This window comes from Phyllostomus hastatus, unplaced genomic scaffold, assembly GCF_019186645.2.
Source record: "Phyllostomus hastatus isolate PE091 unplaced genomic scaffold, TTU_PhHast_1.1 phas_contig_40, whole genome shotgun sequence".
NCBI lineage: Eukaryota > Metazoa > Chordata > Mammalia > Chiroptera > Phyllostomidae > Phyllostomus > Phyllostomus hastatus.
This window is the reverse complement of record NW_025333872.1, coordinates 73604244-73629610: the sequence shown is the minus strand read 5'-3', so window position 1 is coordinate 73629610 and position 25367 is coordinate 73604244. Positions and strand designations below refer to the sequence as shown.

Below are 25367 nucleotides of genomic sequence, written 5' to 3'. Positions count from 1 at the left end.
TTACTAATTTTAAAAGGTGATTACTACTTCTAAATAAAAGAATGTCTATACACACTTTACTTTTTCAGACATTGATTTTTTCTTTTATATACTTTTTGCTACCAGGTAATTAAAAATGTAGTAAGAGGGAAAAGGAGTACATAGAGAAGAAATGTATAGTAGAAAGACAAAGGTAAGGGAAGATAAATTATTAAGCATTACACAAGAAAATGGAAACATATTTTTTTAGCCTTGTGTTCTTACTCAGAGGGGGCTGAAGAGGGTGGCCCGTTTTTGAACACCAGCCCACGGGGTGGATGTCAGGGGAGTCGGCCTCCATCCAGTAATCGTACCAGTTGTTCCAGCCATCGAAGTGAATCTGCACCACAGCAACCACAAAAAAAATTTTAAAATTCAGCTCTAAAAATTCCTACAGCAAAAGTTCTGCTCACCATAACCATTTCCATGCTCTTTGAACTTACACAGTAGATTTAATACCAAATAAATGGTTTCAATTATTTAAATTACTTGGTTCACACTATGAGAAAATATGCCCTTTTGACCCATCTTCAAATTTCCTAACCATCAATAATGTCTTGCCAAAGGCAGTTTTTTTTTTGCCAATACTTCTACAGATATGTTACAGGTATCTCCCCATAAGCAACTTAAGTACTTAGCATCTTAAGAGGAGCAACACCAAACACCTGGTAAATGTCACTGAAGTGATGCACAAAGCAGCAGAGTGGGGGAGGTGGCAGGGGAGAGCGGAGAGGCAGGAGGACCTTTTGTATAAATGGCAAGTCTCCTAGAATTATGATAAAAAGGACTTCTTAAAAACATTTAATGCCCTACTGAATTACCCAGTTTACAAAATATCCTTCCATCAAATGCATTTTTAGATATTTTTTCCTTATAGATAATTACAGTATCTCTTGAAGAGGCTTTACAGAGTGGTCAATGCTACCATCTTTATTGGCCACTAGGTAAAAGGGCAGGTGGTCTTTTGGGCATGGTCAATAAGAATCAGCTACCTATTTTCTAAATATTACATTTTTTTAATCTTTTAGTGTGAAAGGATATATTGACAGGCTATATACAGGGTAGAGCAAAATAGGTTTAAAGTTGTAAAAAGGAGGTTTAAGTGTTGGTATTTTCTGTACAAACACATATATACCTACTTTTGCCCCCACCCTGCATATTTTACTTTTTTAAAAGATTTTATTTATTTATTTTTAGAGAGGGAAGGGAGGGAGAAAGAGAAAGAGAGAGAAACATTGATGTGTGGTTGCTGGGGGCTGTGGCCTGCAACCCAGGCATGTGCCCTGACTGGGAATCAAACCTGCGATACTTTGGTTCGCAGCCCACGCTCAATCCACTGAGCTACGCCAGCCAGGGCTATATTTTACTTTTAAATCAAGGTTGCCATCTAGGTGTCCTTTTCAAGTTGATGAACTCTTACTAATCCTCATAAGGCTGCAGATGCCAAAGGATAAAAAATTCAAACCCTGAAAACTGAACAATAAATGTTCTAGAAGAATGCATGAGTAAATGTATTTTTAATCTTAAGAGTGGAACAGCCTTTATAAGTAAGACACTAAACTCAAAGCTATAAAAGACTGATCAATTTGACTGCACCAAAATGTAAAATATTGCAAGTACGATGGCAGGCCCACTAGAAACCTAAAAATACATTTGTTACAAATATTGACAATGCACTGCTCCATAATTTATTTTTAAAAAATCACATATCAATATAAAAAGATACAAACCCAACAGAAGGATGCAAAATACATACAAATGGTTCATAAACAGGAAAATAAATATAAACAGTAAACATATAAAAAGATAATCAATTTCACTTGTAACTAAAAAAGAAAAGAAACATTGAAACTACAAGATGCAATTCTTCTCTTCTGAACCTGCCAACAACGTTCCATTTTGGTGATTCCTGGACCTGATGAGTATGCAAATAAATAGGTGTTCTGACAGAAGGATGGATAAGAGTATTAACTGATGAGATATTGCTGGAAAGTTATTTGGCAACAACAATCAACTTATAAAATGCATCATCTTTGATGTGATAATCTCAATAACTTAACTCATTGTTTATAGAGGAAAACATCCAAAGCGCACATCATCAGGGGACTGGATAAATAAATTATGGTACATTTATTGATGAAACAGTACACAGTGGAATTGTTCAAGTACATATATATGGGCTCAAAATAACCTCCTTTGGAAAGAATCTACTTTCTCAAACTTAGAAATAAGTTAATCCTGGGATCAAAACCCACAGAATAGAAATGCTTTTTTTAACTACAAAAGTAACATGTGTTCCCAAAACCAAATAATTAAAAAGAAAAACCTAATAATTTATAACCCTCCCACCCTGAGAAGCACTGTCATTATTTTGTTTATTTCCATAACTGCTCATACACACATTCTTCAAAAAAAACAATTCCAGACATCAAATGGAAAAACATTAATTTTTCACTTACCAATATTATTCTTCCAAAATATTTAACACCTCAGAGATATACAGTAATTTCTTTTACCCTTATCTACCACTATAAAAAGTACTGCTATATTCTCCTTGCAGTTTTTATCTTTGCATATTTTCTTTGGTCATTCCCTTACTTAACATAAATTCCTAGTATTGAAATTTCTGCAGTAAAAGGTAAACAATATTCTAAGATTTTTGATGCTTATCACCAAACTGCTCTTCAGAACGGCTGAAACTACTGTCCATTCCAATCAACTGTATGTGAGAATATATTTTCATGCTCCCCGAGTAAAACACTTTCTCCAATTCTGACTGATGTGATTTATAAATGTTAGATTTTTTTAAATTCTACATTTCTTTGGTAACTGGTCTACATTTAAAAAACAAATACTTCTAGTCCTAAAATACTCTGATTGCTTTATGACTTAACAGGAAAATATACTTGAAAAGGTTAACAGAGACCCTCCATTATTTATGAAATGTTCAATTAATATTAAATAATTCTATAATGTTAATAATAGTGAACTGAATGTTAAAATTTCTATTTTATAGAAATACATTTACACAGGTTCTGCTATTTTGTAACTTACTTTCTTATATATTCACTAAAGACAGTTAAAATGCAGTTTTTGAAAAAGAATGCATATATTTCTACAGTTTAGGACTGTGACCTAGTTCTGCCACTGCCCCTAATTAATAAGGAATTCATTTACAGTGTTGCTGAGCCTCATCCTCATCAATGGAATAATGATAATAATATAAATCTCCCACATGGTTATCACCTTGAGCGTTATCCTGGAAAACACCATGCAAATCTAACAGCTGGCTGTGATTATAACTATTGTTATCCCTAATAGAAATTCTAACCAATCCTATGAAGCCAGCTGAACGCATACTGTTCTGGTTTGCAAGTGAATTTCGTCTGAAACCAGAACCAGAGATGGGAAGCTCTGACTAATCCAACTCCCTGGAGCTGCTGCTGCACTTCACCTCCTCACAGTAGACATGACAGACCAAACCCATCTTCCTGGAGAGCTACCTGACTTTTGCTAATCCAACTCTAATTAAAAACTGATGTTATTCATGAAATTATTTCTGTTTACCTGTCCTCTGTTAAAAGGCAGGATATTCTTCTGAAAAGTTTATGTCTAACATACCCCATAAAATAACACTGACCTTCAATCTCTGGAACAAAAAAAGAGCATACTGGAAAAAATAGAATAACTGGAGAGCGAGTTATTCTATTCAAAAGGATGTCTCTATAATCTACGTAAGAAGTCTTCTCTTAGTTATGACTGACTTACTATTTTGAGTGTGTGTTTGGAGAAAGTAGACATGACCTATTAAAAGTCAGTTATAATGAAAGAGAAAACTTGCATAGATTAAATAAAAAAAATGGACAAATGCTGACGAAGATGCATAGCTACTTAATTTGTGTATTCCTGTGGTTTTACTAATTTAATTATAGGACTTCACAAATTAAAGATCTGCTAAAGTTTCCATCCAAGATACCTTGTAACAAAAGACAAAGCAAAACCACAGCAGAGAGCACTTACTTTTATTCGGTGATCATCTGTGTCTGCAACTGTTGCCACTCTAATAAACATGGGGTTTCTTTTGTCTACAGCCTCCAGCTTCATTTTTTTCTGGAATCCGTGTGGAGGTTTCTGTCGTAACAGAGAATTTTATAGACAGTGAGATTAGAAGAAGAGAAGGCGGGCTCTATGCCACAAAAATAGAACTGAAGACAAAATTTAAAAAGAGGAGCCACTTAGGAACCCAGCCTTTCAAACTCCCAAATTCCACGAGTGGCTTTAAAATTCAGGCTCCTGATAAAAAACAATCCCACATCACGTGGCCAATCCCTTAGGCAACACAAACAGCCTGGCCAACTAGCCTACAGGAGGAAATAGAAAGCAAAAGATCTTGAGATGAAATTCAAAACATCGTAGTTATTTGATTAGCCATAGGGAAGACAAATTTTTTTTTCTTCATTAGTTGGAGGTACCTTGGCAAAAATCAACAAGCATGAAACTATTTTTTTTTAAAAAAGAGCATTAAAACGACATAAATAAGACATGAAGATTAAAGGTAGGAATTAAAGCAAAAAGCAGAAATCTTTTCAAGAAGAAAACTAGCGATCAAAACATGCAAGACAGAATTGCTCTAGTGAGAACAGGAATGAGAATAAGGACCTACACCTCAATACTCTGCAGAGAGCCATAAACCTCCAAAAAAAAAACTACAGGTGGTAGAAGACAAGGTAATTACTATGCATGTTAGGTAAATGTATTAAATTTTCTGAACTTCACATGTCTCTTCTGTAAAATGGGTGTAACAAAAGTGTTGCTCTGAAAATTAAATGTAAAACTTAAGTACAGGATACAAAACAAATCAATACAAAGCATCTAAAATCAAACTAGAGAAATCTTTGTTTTCTCTCTGATATCAAGGTACACTATGCATGTGGACTGATCCTGATGTGTTTTTGTCCAGTTCAAAGCCATGTGCAATGGAGCTCTTCTGTATACTGGCCAAAGTTAGAGAGTTAGACAGAAATTCATAAATATGGAATGACTCTAAACATAACTCATTTTTAAATTCTGAATTTACTATCAGATGGAATCATACACATTCTTTGATGTGGCTTTTTCATGTAATGTTAAGTTTTTCTTGAAAATTTCTGATGTTCTTTTTTCTGTATTTGGGCTCATACCTGCTAATTAATCCTATCATTAAAAATTCTAACAATTTATATTGTTAGAATATAACAATATAAAGGATCATTTAAAGAAAAATGTTCTTTATAACAGACTATGCCACAGTCAAAAAGATGTTAATAGTTAACATCTTTCTTTCCCTTTAAATTTATGTTAAATATAAATTATAAAGCAAGTTGTTTGAAATGGAAAAAATTTTAATTATATTTCATTTCTTATTCTTCCCTTACACAGAAATGAGGTTTACTTTCAATCTTAATATGCAAGAAGCAATGACCTAGGTTTAGAAAGGTACTATTATAAAACCAGGTGCCCCTTGTATTTTGGTAATTAAACATGCTAATAGCAACAAAATAAAAATCTCAGTCTGCAGTAAACAAATTCAAAAGAATTACTGAATATAATTTTCACTAGAAAACAATGTCCTGACCTGGTCTTTCAGAATCTGCTGCACAAACAACTCGCTCCACACGGACTCAAATGGAATTATTTTACAAAAAGATTTCAAGTCCAAAATGAAAGTGTTTTTTAAATGCCAACAACAAAAACCCCACTAACAATTTGACTTTCAAAATTATAAAAATTCAGAAATATCATTTTGGTGGTCTTCTGTTTCCCTCCCATTCCTATTCCAGTTCACCAGCACTATCTCTTTCTGTTCTTACATTTCAGTTAGTAGATATTGTCACCAACACAAACTAATGAAATATTGTAAAATAAGTATGTTCTCTCACCACTTTGAAAGCTCTTGCAGGAGCAGGTAAAGAATTGGTTTCTTCTAAGTATTTATCCCAAGAAAAATGTTTCACATTTGGATAACCTAATAAAAAAAAAAGGTAAGTCCTATAAGGTTTAACCAAAATGACAGTGAGAACCACAACCTGACCTGTAATATTACAAAGTGCTACCAGTAGAATGTAGGAAGTTATGTTAGTATTACACACAATAACTTTAAACTAGTGACACATTCAGAAGTATTTGTAACAATGAACTTGCTTTCATCTCCACCATGATTTATTTCCCTACTCACTTTTAAATGAAACTTTTAAAAAATGTGTGTACGATTTCTCAAGTAAGCACAGAATTACATCACAAGACATACACAAATATAAATACCCTTTAACCTAGTAATTTTACTTCTAATAATCTAGGAAATTCTCATATACAAAGACAATGCACCACTGTGTAAATGTGAAAATATAAAAATCAGTTAAATGACTATCAATATAGAAATGTGCAAAAAATGTATTGTACATGTAAAATAGAAAGTATTTGTTAAAAAGAATGAGAGGATTTACATATACAAATATGTGAAATATTCCAGATATACCCTCCCATTGCTAGAGCCAACAAGCAAGACAAAGTATAACGCAAGTTCTCAGAGCAACTGTCCTCCTTCCCTCCTGCCCCGCCCTTTCCCTTCCTCCAAAGTCCAACACCCACTCGGGAGGCTTGAGCAGGAACTCATGGCAGCCCAGCAGCATGGGAAACGGACTACATAAAGGGACTGGAAAAACCAGTAAATATATTAGAAATAACAGAAGCCAGATTTCTCACTGACTAAAAAGAGGTATAATTATGAACAGTGGAAAACTCAAATAAACTCAAAAGTGATGAATATGAATTGAGCTAATGATATAAATGCATGGTTTTTAATATGTATAAATGACATTGAAATAAATATAGTTTATATATTTACATATTTCCTATATCCACTGAAAAGCTGGAAATAGCAACACCCAAGATGCAGTGAGCACATACAGGGACCAGATCTTACTTTCTAAATACCATCCTCCAGTAGAAAGAACCATGCAGAATGGGAGAGATGGCTGACTTCATGGTCGGGCCAGAGAAAGTACAAGATTAGCCTGTGCCAGAGAGTGGAAAGTTCTCAAAAAATTATAAAAACATGTCAAAGCATACAAAAACCAGCTTACAGGGGCTCCCACTAGCCACATCTGAAAAAATCCATATGTTAGTAATCAATTACAACCCACAGATGACATCAGTAATCTCTCGGCCCATACCAATATCAATAAATTAAAGGAACAAATGGGAAGCTGAGAAAGCTATTCTTTGCATAAAAATACCAACTCATTATGTACAAGGAGTAATAAAATAAGAAAAATTACCATTTAGCAACCTTAGTATAGTAATTCATCCTAGAAATATCAACAGGCGCTAAAATGAGTGAGTGACACAGGTAGGAAGTACAGGATAATTACACAATCTCAAAGAATCTCCCCATGAAACACTTATTTATTACAGAGAAAATAAACTACATTGGTGGAAAAGCCTAAAAAGCACCACATTGATCAGCCAATGGTAAAATTCAACCAGTAATGAGACCCACTGACACATGAGAGGACACAAGAACCCAGCACTGTTTCTGTGATTTCCTGCCCCAAACACATAACCTGGGTCTCATCACAAGGAACCGCCAAGCACACCTAAATAAGGAACATTCTGCAAAACGAAGAGATTAATCTGCAATCCTCCAACATCCTGAAGTTATGAAAGTCAAGGACAGCCTAACTGGGGGAGACCAGAGGGATATGATGACTGAGAGCAACGCTTGGTCCTTGCGCTATAAATGACATCACTGGTACAACTGACAGATTTAAATGGGTCTGTGGTTCAAGGGGACAGATAAATTCTATAGTGTTCCTGCAGCTTTTCTGTACATTTAGTGTTGTTTCAAAATAAAGGTTTTAGAGTAAATATGCAAACCTTTCTGTGTATGCAAACATTTTAAAACATAACGTAAGGACCACATCTTGCACAATATAAGTAATACTAAAGCTGACCGTGCACGCATGCCTGTTTGTGCATACAAAGGGGCAAAACCGGTTTTCTGGAAAGACACAACGACCAACTACTAAACTATTAAGGGAGATAACAGTGGTTATCTCTCTTTTCAGTCTAAACTTTTTTTTAGAAAGTATGTCTTACCATATAATTTGGGTAACTCAAAATAAAAGTCATTTTAAAAGGAACAAAGACTTCAATTTTAGGAAAAGAACAGTAGATGTATTATGTGATTAAACAGAACACAAATGTGGCCAGCAAAGCTGCTCGGGACCAGTCCACAAAATGGCAAGGGAGTCAGAAGAGCAGCTGCTCAGGGATACCAGGGGACCAGGATCCCTTCTTCTCAGACGGGGATCAGACATCAAGCCAGGAGTCTGCCCAGAGCAAAAAGGGACCGGAGAAACAATACCAGTTTTGTCTAGGAGTGAAAGAGCAGAGTAACATTGGCACAGGCCTGCAAACCAGTCTCCTCATTTGGAAGGGTTAAAAAAAAAAGTGTGTGTGTGACAATATATAATCACATAAAATTTACCATTTTCACCATTTTTAGGTATATAATTAAGTGGCACTGAATATATTCACATTGTTATGTGTTTAACATAAAATTCTGCACTTTCTTAATTTGCCAAAGAGCTATGTATTTTCTTCTCTACTGAATTATAAAAGTCCGTGAAAGAAAACTGATGAGTTGGTTAAGTGCCTCACATAAGAAGTCAGCAGCAATGCCTTACACCACCCCTTCCCAGGTCCCTGATCCAGTGCTACGAAGACATAACCAGGAATCTGTTATTCACTGGTTCTCTGTTTACTTAACAGATCTCTGATCATGACCGAAAAGGCGATAAGGAAAGAATTAAGATCCGTGTCTAGTTGGAAAATCTAAAGGAATCCTCACAGCAATTTAGATGATGATGGTGGTGATCACTATTTACTACTCTGATATTACCTAAGTCAGAGGACACAGGAGAACTGATTAGGAATCTCCCAGGCAGCCCCACACCTGGGCCATAAAACTATTAACCCTTAGCCTTAACACTTTATGGTTTATGTAAATATTCTTTCATCTTCAAAACAGCACTGTAAATTGGTAAAGGACAATGGCTTTTGTCCCTTAACATAGGAGAACACCCAGAAAGTGGAAGGGACTCGCCTCACCCATCACAGGGAATGGCTGGCCCCTGAGTGAGTGAATGTCCAGATACTGACTGAGATCCAGGAATAAGTACCTGGGGACAAGCCTAAAAAGGAAACCAGCTGCTGGGAGGAATGAGACACGTATCCGAAGCTCCAGGCTGAGTCTCTGCTGCTTACATGCTGCAGGCAACATCCACCCAAGAGCTCCCAGAATCAAGGAGCATCCTTTCCCTTTGATAACAGAGCCTCATTACTCACAGGAGTGTCCACAAGCAACCACCTACAGCCAAGTGATGCTCAGAAACTCAATGTCACAATTATGATGAAGCCACAGAATCTGTTCTTTAGCACAATAAACTTAAATTGACATAAAACAAGACTGACTATCAGCAGGTATACTGCTGCCTGGGAAAGAGAGAACAAACAAGCTGAAAAGGCACCAGGCTGAGGGCAGACAGCTGAAGGATCTGAGAACGCCAGATAACAGAGTCAGCCACTATCATCTGCAGGCCCCCTGCCTCTTCTCAAAAATCCAGTGTCAGTGTAACACAACCATGCTCATGCGTTTACATATTTGTCTATGGCTGCTCTTCTGTTTCATCCCAATTAAACAGTGGTGAGAGAGGCTGTATGGACTACAAGTCCTTTATGAGCTGGCCCTTTACAGAAAAGGTCTGCTGACCCCTGACGTACATGAAAAGTGTTAGGCATATAGTATACACCAACCTGGAGGAGTGATGAGTGTTTTTCTATGTTCTTTGCACCAGCCAACTGGATGAATATGTGGACTAGATGCTTCACACCTGTAAATTATACAAATTTAAAATTATAATCAAGAAAAATTGCAAAATACTAGTAAAAGTAAAAGAAAAAACACCTTAATTAGAGATTGTGAGCACCTTATTACAATTTGCCTTACTTGAAAAAAAACTGCAAAGGATCTTTTACTCATCCCATATATTAACACCAAGAACTGATCATCGCCTTTATCAATGTAAAGGTCATTAGCATTATCCTTGGTAAGAGTTGTTTAGGTGGCATTGGGGATCAGGCAAAAGCCTGCTTAGGGAGGATTCTAGAGAAAAAGGAAAAAGATGGAGACAGCCAGTACAGAAAACATGTTTAAGGAGTTCTGTTTTAAGAGGAAGGGGATATATAAGACATCAGATAGCAAAAGGAAAGTTTTAAAAAATTTTATTAGTTTGAGAGAGAAACACTGATTTGTTGTCCCACTTATTTACGCAGCCACTGGTTGCTTCTTGTCTGTGCCCTGACTGCAGAGCAAACCCCCAGTGTTGGTGTATCAGGACGGTAATTCTAACCAGCTGAGCTGCCCGGCCAGGGTCTGGTTTTTTGCAGGGAAAGGGGGGAAGGAAGGGAAATATTTAGGGGAAGCTGGGTAAGGTACATATGGAAATTGCCTGTACTCTATTATAAACTTTAAGTTCAAAATTATTTCAAAGTAAGATTTTTTTAAAGGATGGGAAATATTACTTCATTTATTCAAGAAATATATGCTGAGCAACCACCTAGACCAGGGCACCATTGTGGGTGCTAGAACTGTAACAGCTGTAACACAAACAAAATCCCTGCTCCATTTGGGTCCTGGTAAGATAACTCAACAGACAGGAGTGACCTATTGATGCAGAAGAAAGAACTGACTCCGAGGGAGGGAATGGAATCCTGCACATGAGAGCAGGGCTGCGTCACCCACAGCTACAGAAGAGGGTCCATCTATGGGCAGAGATTAGGAAGGTACTCAGCAGAGGAGATGTTGGAAGCATGCGGACATCTCTTCCGTTTTTATCTTCTCAATGAAATAGGAAGCAAGGTTATCAGCTGAGAGGGAAAATAGAAAAGGGGGTCTGAAAACTCTGAGGTGAAAAACACAGTGAAAATTTAGTGGTTGGGAAGATTAGACAAGGATCCGGAGCAGGATTATGGGGCAGCACTAAGGGCCCACTTGAGGTCAGCAGTCACGAAGGGGAAGCCAGAAGAGTCAGTGTGCTGTGTCTTTCTCCAGCTACGTGCAACTGTGCAGGCACAGGCGCCCAGCGGGCAGAGGGCTGGATGCAGCCAGAGCTGGGATTGTGCCAGGCAAACACAATATTCAAGGGAGTAGTTATAATAGTATCACAAAATATAGGCACTAGAGGCCATGTCACAATTAGTAACTTTTTAAAAAGTTGGTATATTTTTGACCCTTGTCTTCAAAAATAATAGGCATAATGAAGCAAAGAAATAAAATCAGGGTCAGAATATTTCAGGAAAATACTACATTTCCCTCTTAGAGATTTATAGAGTATATCATTAGCATATTAGACCGCGAAGTTATAAAGTGAACAGAACAGCTTCAAATGGCTTAACCTAGCATTTCCTGAAGATATTTCCCTATGAAATGCTACTTTGGCAACCCGTTAACATCATGTGGAGCACTAATGCTCTGCAGAAACGACTTGGGAAATGTTGGTTTAAAGGATGCCAAGGACTCCAGTTTTGCGTATAATCCGTATCTCTGGAGTCCATCCTAAAAGATCAGGGAATTTCAACATAGCCCTCTAGATGGGAAACCAGAAGACAGAAAGCCAGGAAGGTAACAGTGGAGTTCCTGGTGAGTACAAGTCTTACAAGCAGTAAAATGAAAGACCTTTCTAAGAAAAGTTTTAAGTGAATGGCATTAACATATAGTCACTACTTTCTAAATCAACCTTTCTAAGTGAACAACCCTGAAGAGTAACAGAAGGTGAGTTTATGTAACTCTGACTTAATGCTGATTATTCTCAAAATTATCTTAGTAGAAAATGCCTTTAAATTTATAATTAAAGATTTCATCCTTTCTTCCTTTATTCACTTATCTCCTACCCACCCTACCCCACAATATTATTTTTCTTAATCTATATATTAGGCTTACATGTATACGTATATGTCATTTTAGAAATTTGAAAGGAAAATAAGGAAGGTTAGGTCAACATCAATTTCACATAGCAATTGGTAATTTCCTAAAATATATATTTTCATAAAAGATATTTTCATACATAATTCCTTAGGATGTACTGTTACAAATTATATAAACAAAGCTGTGGAGCTCTATTTCCAGCTATATTATTCTTTTCCTAGACAATCATTTAGTTATGAATTACTAGTAATGATGTATTGCCTTTATTATAGGGATATTTTTATTTTAGGAACAGCTGTTAATTCATATAGTGCTCATTTAAAATGGAAAAAAAAGGTAACATTTACTTAATTTTTTTTCTTTCCAAGCTAATACAATTATCATGTACTTTTTATAATCATCTGCCAAGTTCATGGTGATTAAAGCAAGAGCATTAGACATTACTAGTTCTTTTGATTTTTACTGGATTTCTTTATAAATTGCAATTAAGGAAAATACTGTGGCATATCTGTGGCATGTTTTGACCACACATTCCTGCACTACCTGAATCTTATAGCATAAGGTTTTAATATTATCTAAATACTGATTAAAGTCACCATTTAAAATAAACAAGGAAGCCAAATCAAAAGAAAAGATAAAAATAATCTTATTTTTAACTAGTTTACTTATACTTTCAATAAGCAGTCCAGACTGCACGCAGAAGTTGGAATGCTGTGAAATCACTTCTGCTACTATTGTGACACAAGTCATCTCTTAGTCCCCTCTAGTGTCCAAAAGCAGAAATGTAACCATGAAGAAACACGATGAAGAACAGCTAACGGTAAAAGTTAGACAAATCTTCTATTGCTGTACCTCTCATTTTTTTCTTTGGGTTTTTAGGTGTGTCATCAAACAAGTCCAGTTCGATAAAGCTTTTTTTTAAGTCTATTTCACAAGTAAGTACAAATCAATCATGATGAATCCTGCTAAGATCCAATTCAGACCCAGACTGGTAGATAATAATAGAAATAATACTTCTTAAATAATCCATGTTTATAAATATAAGCATATAGTGAAGAGACGTTAAGATTCTCATTTTATGGAAACAGAAAGCGGCTAAGTGATTTCACCAAGCCCTCGGGTTGAAAAGAAAAAGATCCTGGTTTTATTGGGCACAGCCAAGTGCTAAATAAAATTAATGCACACAAGCGCTGGGCCCCACGGATCCAGGCAGAGAGATGAAAAACCTTTTCGAGACGCTTACATACGGAAAATATCAAAGTCTTCATCTGAAGCAGTAATGGTTCAGCTTCTTGAAGAAATACAGGACACCCGGCCTCTCCCACTCCCTAAATCCAGAGCATGATGATGATGACTCTGTCAGTTTGCTTTCCTGGCTTCCACTACTGCTAACTCTTCAGGGCCTCCATCACTGTTTCACTGCTAAGCCCTGAACCTCAGCAGGTTGGGTTATCCAGTTCTGCTTTTATCTCCAATTCATTCCCAGTCCCATTCCCCACAGTAGCTGTTTTCAATATTATGCATTTCCTGCAAGCATAACACCCGATTCTCACGGACACAGGGACTACCAGGAAAAGAAAGATAAAGGAGATGCCATCTCATTCCTCTGCTGTCAGTTTTCCTTTCAGTTCTTCATTTTTCTCTAGGCTGAGAGGGAAGAGAGTATCTTCCTTCCCAAGGTTAGCCTCTCCGTGGGGACTGGTGTCCCCAATTACTCACAGTCCTGGATATCTCCACTCCTTCTCTCCAGGCTCAGATTCCGCCTGGGCAGAAAACTGTCTCAGAGGTTGACTCCCCCTGAAGCAATAATCCACTTTCACCTTCAGGGCTAAACTTCACCTACTTGATGTCCTTATAGTCAGTCATGTCTTTAACCTTTTGCAAATTGGTTTCTGCTTCTAAACCTCTTATTTTAATCCTCACATCACCCTAGAGAAAGGTACGTAATGTTATTATTAATCCTTCTTGTAAAGGGGGCAACTGAAGCTTGGAAGAGTTAAGTCACTTAACTGAATAGATTGGCTGCCATTCCCCAAACACACCCTTGCTTGCTTGCCCCACCCCCATGCTGGGCTAAAACACAGGCTTTTCCTAGACCAGGAAAATTCCATCTCAAGATCTAAGTAGATTCCTATCATCCTTCAAGGTCTAGTGCAAATCCCATATCCTCCAAGAAGCCTTCCTGAAGAACCCCAGTGTGAGTCTGTCGGTCCTTCCGTCCTTGGGCCACTACAGATAGCAAGCAGTTGGTTCTAACAGTTAAGCACTAACTACCGTCTATCTACCCTTCAGAGGAGCCAGTGGGTTTGTGTTCCCCTTTCTCCCCAGATGGTGAGCCCACCAGGGCTGAGTGCACAGCTACCCAGGTTCCTTTCACCTCTGTAACTCATCATCATCACCAAGGGGTGCTTCCCAAGTTTCACAAGTAACAAACCTGTTACCTGTGACATTGTTCTATGACACTGACAACACACCACAAACTTTGCAACATCACTTTGAGGACACACATAAAGTTACTATTACTCTCAATTTATAAACGTAAAAGAGTTCCATATCTTTAAAAAAATTTGCAATACATTTAAATACACTCAGTAAAAGGCTCCAGCCCCATGTTTGTTCTAATTCATTAACTCTGTTTCTCTTCTTCATAAATCTGGTGGCTGATTTTCCCCTAAGGGGGACACCAGGTTGAAATTCAAAGATGGCTGAAGTTGCAACCTCACTTTGTCTAGGTCTTTTGACTAAATAGCCAGGGAGGTTCTGTCTTCATAACCTCCTGTTTCCAGAAACACAAGGTCACAAGAAAACAACAATTCTTTAGGTTACATTCCTTCCCAGTGCCTGGGGGAGAGGAATGTAACCTAAGGCAGCTGGAAGATGACAAGGGAAAGAGGCTACCCACCGTCCCTGATGACCCCCCCCACTCTGGTGCGTTTCCTTCCCGACTCCATCATCTGTGATAGTGAGGGCTGTTCCTAGGTCCAGCGACTGACCAGGGGAGACAATTAAATAGCTACCAACTACCAGTAACAAAAGTACAGAGTAACCCAGAGGTAAACCAGTATATATTTCACTCTAATATATACTATTTTCTTTTTATAAAAAACGATTTCAATTTTACATAAATTTAAATCCTACAAAGTGTTCCTCTTTGGAAGAAAGAAATGTTTTATTGCAACTAAGCATATAATAACACAAATATGTGTGTATGTATGTGTGTTTAAGTTCCCACTAAGGTACACAAATAAAAATCACTATTCAATTCAAAGGGGGAAAAAAATCTCATTTCTAAACTGTTATAAATTGGGAAAGGCAATCTAATTTGTAATCTCAATTACATACCTAAGTAAGTAATTTATGCAGGAAAGAAAAATCATTCCAAAATTCAAGGATCAAAGAACACAGTATTTAATAAGGCTGGAGTAATTCCAGTGCACTTAAGCAATTTTCAATGCACCTAAACTGCACAATGATGAAGAGAACATACTATATTCTTTTTCTGATAATTAACAAAAATATAATTTCATGTCAATAGTTAGAAGAATAAATAAATCCTCAAAGTATATTCTACCCTAAAAATGATTATTTTGTGCTCATAAATGTACAAAATCAGAGCTAAAAAAAATCACTTTTTATTGCCTGCTCTTTCTAAAAAAGAATTCAGGATCCTTCCTAATCTCTAGGCAGTTAGCATCAAAGAGAAGTGACTGTGACAAATTCTTCTCGTGACAAACTCGCCTACACTTCCTCATCACTATTTTCCAGAAGTATATTTTTAAAGGAAATAGATCTTATGTCAAATAAGCAACTTATCTTTTAAAACCCTGTAATACTTATGAGACCACAAAAATAACTAAACATTCAACTACTTTGTTTAAACCAGGCAAAAGCTAAAAATAAAACTATTCTCCCTAAATGAATGAGCACTTTAAAAACAAGAAGCTCTCACTTCAACAAATTCTAGGAACTGCTGCAAAGTACCATTTACAAACCAAAGGCCTTGACCCCAGTCATCACATCAGTACTGCCATCACAGCACATCAATCGCGGGTGGGGTGGCACTATCTGCCCCACAAGAGGCAGATAACAGTATTTCTAAATGTAGTTTCCTCATCCATCCATTCGCTCATGATAGGTAAGAATAATTTTAAATGTAACAAAACCACTAATTTATAGGGCATGTGAAGAACAGAAGAACATGGTAAGCATTAGGACGAGGATTCAGGTGACACAGCCAGACTGTGGGAGACCCAACAGGACAAAACCTGGTTTCTTCAGTAATAGTTACAAGGAGAAGAAAAAGATAAAGACCAGGACTTTATACATGAAAAGAGATCAAGAGGCACATGAAAGCAATCACTAAGCATGTACCTCAGTTGCACCCAAAGCCATCGAACTGACACAAACAAAACCCAAGTCAATTGGGGAAAATGTTCAAATACGTTAGTAACACTTTAGCATTTATAACATTATATATTTAGGAAAAATAAATCCCTATCTTTAGAAGACACATATGGAAAAATTCACAGATGAAATGCTATAATATCTGGAGTTTGCTTCAAAATAATCTTGGAGTTTGGGTTTTAGGATGAGAATACAGAGAAGACAAAAGTGACTATAAACTGGTAAGTGCTGGTGCTGGCAAAGGCTGCAGGAGGATCACTCCATTACTCTTCTTTTGTGTGTACTTGAAACAGTCTCTGTTTCAACAAATGTTTTATTTCAAACTGAGTAAGAAGATACCCTACGAGGTAAAATTATGCTTTGCAGAAAAAAGCCGGGGTAAAACACACCAAAATGAGTCTGTAATGTAATCATAGAATTACTTATCTACATTAAAAACATTCTGTAAAAAGGATACATAACATATAACAAAAAGGATTTTAAAAATTGCCCTGGTTGGTGTGGCTCAGTGGATTGAGCATGGGCTACGAACCAAAGGGTAGCTAGTTCGATTCCTAGTCAGGGCACATGCCTGGGTTGCAGGCCAGGTCCCAAAGTTGGGGCCACATAAGAGGCAACCACACACTGATGTTTCTCTCCCTCTCTTTCTCCCTTCCTTCTCCTGTCTCTAAAAATAATAAATAAAAATTAAAAAAAGGATTTTAAAAATCAAATAGCAAATGACTTTCAGTGTCTTTTTTATAAAATAATGCAAGTAAACCTAATGAGTGTCTATGACTCCAATTTGAAGAGTAAAGCAAATTATTGATGCCTCTACTGAATATTTAAATATATGTGCACTAAAAAGTAAGGCCAGGAAAGCTTCCCTGAACTTTAGTAACATTTATACAAGTTAATATTCATTTGATACTGTAACATTAGTTTTATTTCATAAATGTATGTCCCTTCTCTAAAGTGTTCTCATTGTAAGTTTTCTCTGGAAGGGCTATGTATAAAGTGCACCCACCTTTTTGTGCCCATTATACACGGGACTATTATGCCCATTATTATACCCATGGTATATGATCATTATATCCATGTAAAATGCACATCCTTATTTTTCCCTCAAAAATTTGGGCAAAAAAAGGTGCGCATTATACACAGCAAAATACGGTAAATATTTTAGAAATGCCTTTCATCAAAAAATGAATTGTAGTGATCAATGAACATGAATTAGATATGGAAAATCATTAATTCAATTAATAAAAATAGAATGGCTCTATTATAATTATTTTTATAATACATCGCTCCTACTATTTTATGTAGTATATCTAAACACAATAAGGATAAAAAACAATATTCCTTAATATATTGTATTTAGTTATTATGAATTGTTAAATTAGCTACCAGCCATAAAACATGAGAGACAAATGAGAATTAGTTTTCTAAAAAATAAGGGATGATGCCCAAGAGGCAGGGGAAACTGGGAGTCTGTGTGTGCCTCCCAGGGTGAGCACGTGCCGGGATGGGGTGCGTACATTGTGCTTCCACAGGAGGAAGTCAACTGGAAGACAAATCATGAAGCAGAACTAAAGGATGTTATTGAGAAATACATGCCATATGGGACAGGTAGAAAGTTATAAATCTGAAAGGGAAAAGAGTGAGGCAGCGGTATTATTTTCTGTTCTAAGCTTCACACTATAATTGCTTTTAAACCATGGTTTACATGGACAAACAGTAAATTAGGGAAAGCACACAGAGCAATGGAAAATGTCTCACCAATAGTCATAGCTCTCATCCCAGTTGTCAAAATGTACCAGGAAACGATTGTCCACCATATCTGTTACCGTAGCAACACAGATAAATGCAGGGTTCTTTTTGTCCACAGCTTCAAGCTTCATTCCGACTCGAAAGCCTGATGGGATCACTGTCTATGAAACATACAGATTTAATTAGAGATAAGCACACACTCGACAGCAAGCCCCGCACCCTCTCGGCACCTCTGCTTAAAGGCCTGGCATCCATCAGCTGTATTCACATAATTTGAAAATCATGTACCAGTTTTACAGCAGGGTCGGTTTCCAACAAGCAGCAATAAGAAAAATGCCCTGTTGCTACACCCAATTAACTGTCCCATTTAACTATCTGGAACTCAAAACTAAAACACCCACGACCTCACAGAGTTTAATTAATATTAATATGTGTTTTGGTACCTTAGACAACTGTACTAGTTAGGCAAGTTTTATTCACCAGGTAAGTTCACTTCCTGTTTTTCTCCTCCTTGATTATAGAGTTAACAATGAGAACTATGTCACACAAAATATGCACTTTATCAAGTTAAAAATGTGTATGAGTCAGCACAAATTCACTCCCACTTCTGAAAAGATCTCTCAAAAGAGTACTCTACTGAAAGTAGGTCATCTTCGTAAATCAAATGCTGCAAATTATTACAACTTTTATTTCACACTACCGATATTATCCACAACAGCACCAAAGAACTGGTTATTAATATATATGGCCATTCAAAGACAGTCTGTAATGTGAAGACATTCATAGATTGATTATCAGCCATCTGGAACATGGAACTAAGGTAATAAAAATTCAATGAAATTGCCCTGGCCGGTGTAGCTCAGTGGATTGAGCTCAGGCTATGAACCATAGGGTCGTCGGTTCGATTCCCAGTCAGGGCACATGCCTGGGTTGCGGGCCAAGTCCCCAGTGACCACATGAGAGGCAACCATACATTGATGTTTCTCTCTCTCTTTCTTCCTCCCTTCCCCTCTCTCTAAAAATAAATAAATAAAACCTTTAAAAAATAAAAATTGAATAAAATTTAGTATAAAGTGTAGTAAAGTGTAAACATTCCTTAAAATCTTCTGTGAGGAAAAATATCCTAATCTCAAAAAAGTGTACTTGGATATTAGTTATACTAATCACAATACTGCTGTACTTCTAAAAAAATAATAATCCTTCTGCCCACACTGATGTATCCTGATACAATTCTAATTACTCCAAGCAAAATAGAGGCTGTCTCTCTTTTTACTATAATTGTACTGCTATCATTACAAAAATGCAGACAGCTATGTACCTGAAAATTAAGAATTAAGTCCTGTGTGAATTGAAGAAGCAGTCACTAATGCTACAGAGACACCTTTACTGAAACTTTTAAGTCCTGCAATTATTTGTCAGAGTTCTGATCATAAATATTTGAGTATTCTAAGGTAGAGGAATCTAGAAATGCAAAAATCAATTGCTTCTTAGATACCAGTCACACAGCCCAATACATTAAGCTGTGTACTAGCAAAGCATGAAATTTAAGAAGACGGTTTAAAGCAGTCACTCAAATCTCCAACTGAAGTCTTCATCAGGGAACCAGACAGGGATTAGGAAACTCTGAGTGGGGAGAGCGGGCCACTGAGCTTTCCACCTGATTGGCCTTGTCTTGACAGAGAATACCCACCAAAAATGCAGTATTTACATTTCAGCAATGAATCTATCCTTTCAACTAAGATAATTTGACCTATAAACCTGGTTCATTTTCTCTCTATTAGCTACCTACCTACCTACCTACCTACACACACACACACACACACACACACACACATGTGAATGCACGCCTCTCTTCAGTTCTCTAATTCCATCAGGTTTATATTTAATTCAATCAGAGAATCTTGTAGGCATTACACTGATGCTCAAAACAACTGGGTAAAATCATTTCCCAAATGGAGGTTATCTGGACTGGGGGAGAACCTAATCCTCATATTTATTTTCATTTGGAGGGAACATTCATTGAAATGTTGCTGCCTCATTCCACATTTTCACTCACTGTTGCCTGGTGGATCTGGAAGGTGGAGCTGGTCACACTCAGCAATGTAAGCCATACTACAGGGTGCATGGTTTCCACTTATGCTCCTCTAGGGGGTGGCTCTGTTCTTGTGGGAGGGTATGTGTGCTTTGCTCCAGTGCTCCTGGGTTTCGGTGGGGGGATGGGAGGGGCCAGTAAATCTCTTTAATTCTAGGGCTCAGAATCAAGAAGCTCATTTGACAGCAAATATAGGCCATGTAACTGAGCTCTTATCAGTTGTAAGGATAATATTTTGATTTTCTACCTCTTTACTCTCCATTCTTTCCAATTTGATCAGAACTTGGGCCAGGAAGAATGTATGTACAGTACCAGGCCTCCGCAGAGGTGCCAAAGGTAAAGGAAAGTAGTAATACAGGTCAAAGAGAACACACATACATCCAGATTGTGCTTCTGTTACAGTAAAGATAGACACTGCAGTGAAAGTAAATAATAGTCTCAGGCATGCAAATCTTAACAGGGCTGCACATTTATTACACTATGGAATCCCATCTGAACATCACTCCTAAGCAGGAAACAATGACAATAAAGCATACCATCAATTTAATTTTTAATGCACCTTAATTGTAAATTACATCTGCATTTTGTACTATGCTGCCTTCTCCCATTCAACAACCAAAAAAGGCAATGATGATATGGCTATGAAATAGATACTGATGAAGATTTTAAGCTAATTTTAAAGTTTAACTAAGGTAAGAGTACTCTACTTACCAAAGCAATGAAATCTGTTATAGTTTCTTGTTATCACTTGTTATTTATCCTATGAAACACTTGTAATTTATCCAACCCAACAGCTACTTTTTTTCCAAAGAAAACGTATTTTGGATGTACTTACTATATTCTGATTCTCAAATAATGATTTGGGAGCAGCTTGGGCTTTGCATGTCTTCAGATAAGTCTGCCAATTAAATTCTTCTTCTTTATAACCTAGGGTAAGAACACATAAACAGACTTAGTAACATATCAAAATGTCTCACACTTAGCTTTCTATCCCCACTTTTACCTGTAACTCAGACATGCCAAAGTCAGGAGACAAGTACTTTTTTAAGAAATAAAATTTAAAACATAATTCACAACTATGAATTTTTATACACAGGTCTTGTTTATTTATGATAAATTATATATGTATTTTTCAACTCTGAATGATAGCAATAGGTCTTAAAAAAAGGTGTAAGGAAGCAAATATACATTATACTTAGGTGCTCTTCCTTTTATTTCCCACTCACTTCTATCAGTATTTAGGTGTAATTCCCTAGTAGCAGTCTAGTGATCTAGAGTAGTCAAATTCTTTATTTTTCCCTCACTATTCTATTTTGGGAAACTAATTTGTATAAATGGGAAGCTGGAAAAACAGTAACAGAACAGATAAAATCTTTCTGGCCTATCACCAGAGGATTGATAATCTGAGATTTATGAAGTGAGCACATTGGTAAATTACAATAATGGAAACATCCTTGCCTTAATTTTCACAATTTCATGTTTAATATTGATAAAAAACCAACATTTCCTTAAAAAGGGGAAATCTGGCATTTTATTTTATCTGTTCATTTGCTCTATTTCTATTTTCTTTAAAGTCCAGAAGACAGTAAGAAAAGAACAGCTAATAATTCACCACATGTAAGAGGTCAATTTACACAAAGGTTTACAGATTTTATTTTTTGCCCTCATTTTTTTCTATGTGTTTTTGTTTAATCCTTCAGCCATTTGGAAATACCATTTTGCCATTAATTTTTCACTTAAAACCAAAGGATAGCTAGTCCATCAAAAAAACAGTAACACTGAGACAGGCCCAAAATATCAAACTAGTAACCTAAATCTTTGATATCATGTAAACAATACTGTAGGCAGCAGCTCAAAAAGAAGGAAATAAGGTATTATTAAATGAAGATGGACTGAAAAGATGGTATCTGTTATTTCTGGATTTTTATATAAACATGAAACAGGCAAAATCATGGGCAGGCTGTAATATAAAGCACTCAATAATTAAAAAGTAATTGTTATTAGTTCAACCATAGCCTAAACCAATTTTCAATGTTATATTGTGCTTTACAATCTCCTAAATATTAACATCTGTAAATTTAATGCACAATTTTTGAGATTTTCTATATATGGAACTATCAGTAAATAAACTTAGTTTTGTAAATAAGTTAGAAGTAATTTTCTAAATCAGTTTTAAAATATATATATATGTAGCTAAAATATATTTGTAGCCAAAATTAAGTATCATGCAAATGTTATATGCAAATCAGTACATGGACATATGGTAGTTTATTCTCTTCAATAGGATTCTACTTTTTTCTTTCACTTTAATGAACGTATTTTTAATTGTGGACAATAAGCTTGAGTTTGGGCCTACCTGAATTATAAAGCTTGATTCTTAAAAATTCTAAATTAACATGTAAAAAAGAAACTTTCTATAGATTTAAAGTATAAAAGAAAAAAGCACAATACCTTTGGGAGGATGGAGCTTATGGCCAGTCTTCTCACACCACCCAACCGGGTGGATGTCCAGAGCGTCTGCATTTACCCAGAAGTCATAGCAATCTGAGTATCCATCGAAGTGCAGCTTTACCCGGTATCCACACACCTGAAATGGGTGACCGTTGATTGATTAAAAAACAAAAGAAAAACACTAAGAATACCTGTGTACATGGACATCTATTATGGTACAGTTTGTGTTAATCAAAGTACCCTCATTAAGAGCTGCAAAAACAAGCAAACAAATGACAAAATGTAAAGGCCAAGGCTATTGTGTATACGAGAAATGCTGAGCCTCTGGGTTCTGGCCTTACCTCCAGTTCCACTGGAAGCATGTGGATATGGGATGAAGATACTTTTCTGATGTATACACATCCCCTTTCATCTGCTGTGTTGTGCCAGCATGTGTTGCCATGGAGAGCGGCAGACAAGCAGCCAGCCCAGCACAGGGGGCACACTGCCCCTGCAGCGTCCCAGGGTGGAGGCATCACTGCACACTGTCTGTGTGCAGGCTCCTTGTCCTTTACACAGTTCCACACATGGTGACATTCAGCCAGACCAAGACTAGTGCACGCACACAGAAGCCCAATAGACCCTCCTCTCGACCAGCTCTTGGGTTGGCAGAAAGAAAGGAAAGCCTACCCGATGCATACTTAGATGAGAGAGGCTCCCTGGAATAATGTCAGTAAGAAGTCACTTTATGTGACCCATGTTGAAAGCTGAGGAAGTACATATGTTAAAGGGTGGCAGCTAGGGGAATTCCAAGTTAAAAAGTCACATGGGTCTATGGAGTCTCAGCTGGGTCATGCTCTGCTTGGGCTCTTAGAAAGAAGTCCAGCCTCTCAATCTTCCTTCCCCCTAGCACAGCAGATGTGTTCCAGTGGAACCACACACCACACCAGACCTCTAAGCACTGTAGGAGCACCCGCCCTGCAGAAGCCTGAATATGAAGCCTGAGACGAGAGCCCACAGCCAGGGGAATGAACAATCCCCAAAAAGAAAAGAAGCTGTACTGTTACTGCCACGGCAAGTCCTCTAAAACAAACTGTAGAGGGTGAGTCAGGTAATGAGAAAATTGTGTATGTTGAGTCCATGTGTGTATTTATGTGTACATGTTTATATGTGTATGTCATGATGCATGCACACAAAAACACATAAGTATGTGTATCATATACACATTTGTATACATACATGTACATATACATATGGGGAGAATGTCTACAAGAATATATGCCAGGTATTAACAATAATTTCTCCTTAGAAATGGGAGTGAAAAGGAAGAGGCAAAATGGAGTGATGAACTTTTTTTATTTTATCTTATATAAAATAAAGCATTTTTTTCAATGAGAATGCATTGCTATATTACGTAAAATTTACAACTGAGCTGAGCCCCCAGGGAAGACTCGTGTCCCTCTGCAGAAGGGGGACTGGGATCCCTGAAAATACAATCTCCCAAGAAGGGCAGGTGGCTGTCCCATGGCCCACATCCACCCCACGCCAGGAAGGAGCTCAGGCGCAGCTTCTCCTATAATCCTGAGAGCTAGGCAAACCTACTTCGCTTTAAACTCAATTGTCTCTGGTCAGTGCCTAAGCAATAAGCTCCTTTATTAATCTATTCTTCTAGTCCATCGGTGTCACCTCTGAGCTTCTGTCCGACTCAACCTCCCTCTGTTCCCCCCATCTCTGTACTGTGCCTTATGGACTCTGGAACCCCATGTTTTGGTAAACTGTCTCCTACATCCTCAACCTCCTTACTCAAAGGCATCCTAGCTGTTCCCTCTCAAGCCATCCCTCATGTGGAGGCTGCTCCTTCCCCTGCTCTCCATCCCTGAGGCCCTTGCCATGTGGCTGCACCACACTGTCCTTATCATCCTGTGTGCTCCTCTCCCAGCTGTCCCCTCCCACCCATCAGACACGGCCCCTGGCTTACTCTTTTCTTCTCCACTCTGAATAGTTCCATCACGCACATGGGTGCCTCATCCGATACCCTGGACCCTGGCTCCCTGCATTTCCTCTCTACTTCAGACACTGTCCCCCATGGACACTGTCTCATTTAGAAAGTGCACTGCCTCTCAACTATTAAACACCCCCCCTACGAAGACCTCCTTTATTCAGTTCGAGAACCCAGATGCTCCCAGGACACCTCCTCCTGGGCATCTCCTCCATTTAACAGTAGATATTAAATGATAAGCTGTCTAAACAGAAACACATAAACAAGGCTACATATTAATCAGCTGACAAAAATGTTGTGACCAGAGGCTCACAGGAACCTAACCTTTTAATTCTCTTAGGAGCAATAGTTCAGTATTTGCTATTTATGAAATATATCTAACTCGATGAGAACTGAATGTCCCTGTATCCTGGACTCTCCCTACTGAAGAGCAATCCTTCCAGAAGGGCCTGTCTAGTTTCCACTCCCATTCTTCACGTCTTTTAAAAATCCTTTCAAATCCTCCTCCCTCTCCTTCACTTACAAACTCCATCCTCACTCCAGGCCGATGATTTACCTTCTGTGGAAAGGGCGTTCCCTCAAACGTCTGCTGCCAACCTGGCAAGCCCCCTTGTGCACACCCCCATCCCTCTGGATGGAACCCAAGGAGA

General features: G+C 37.5%; 1 protein-coding gene across 11 annotated transcripts in view; it reads right to left on the bottom strand.

Moving 5' to 3' along the window:
- The window catches only part of L3MBTL3 (L3MBTL histone methyl-lysine binding protein 3), a 98364-nt gene that overhangs the window by 34619 nt on the left and 38378 nt on the right, over positions 1-25367 (bottom strand). For all 11 annotated transcript variants that reach the window (XM_045843735.1, XM_045843740.1, XM_045843737.1 and 8 more), the window contains 7 exons: positions 22740-22875; positions 21124-21215; positions 18206-18357; positions 9874-9950; positions 5937-6022; positions 4039-4149; positions 244-358 (listed from right to left, as the gene is read on the bottom strand). In XM_045843735.1, coding sequence (XP_045699691.1) covers positions 244-358; positions 4039-4149; positions 5937-6022; positions 9874-9950; positions 18206-18357; positions 21124-21215; positions 22740-22875 — 769 coding nt within the window. The remainder of the gene's footprint in view (positions 1-243; positions 359-4038; positions 4150-5936; positions 6023-9873; positions 9951-18205; positions 18358-21123; positions 21216-22739; positions 22876-25367) is intronic.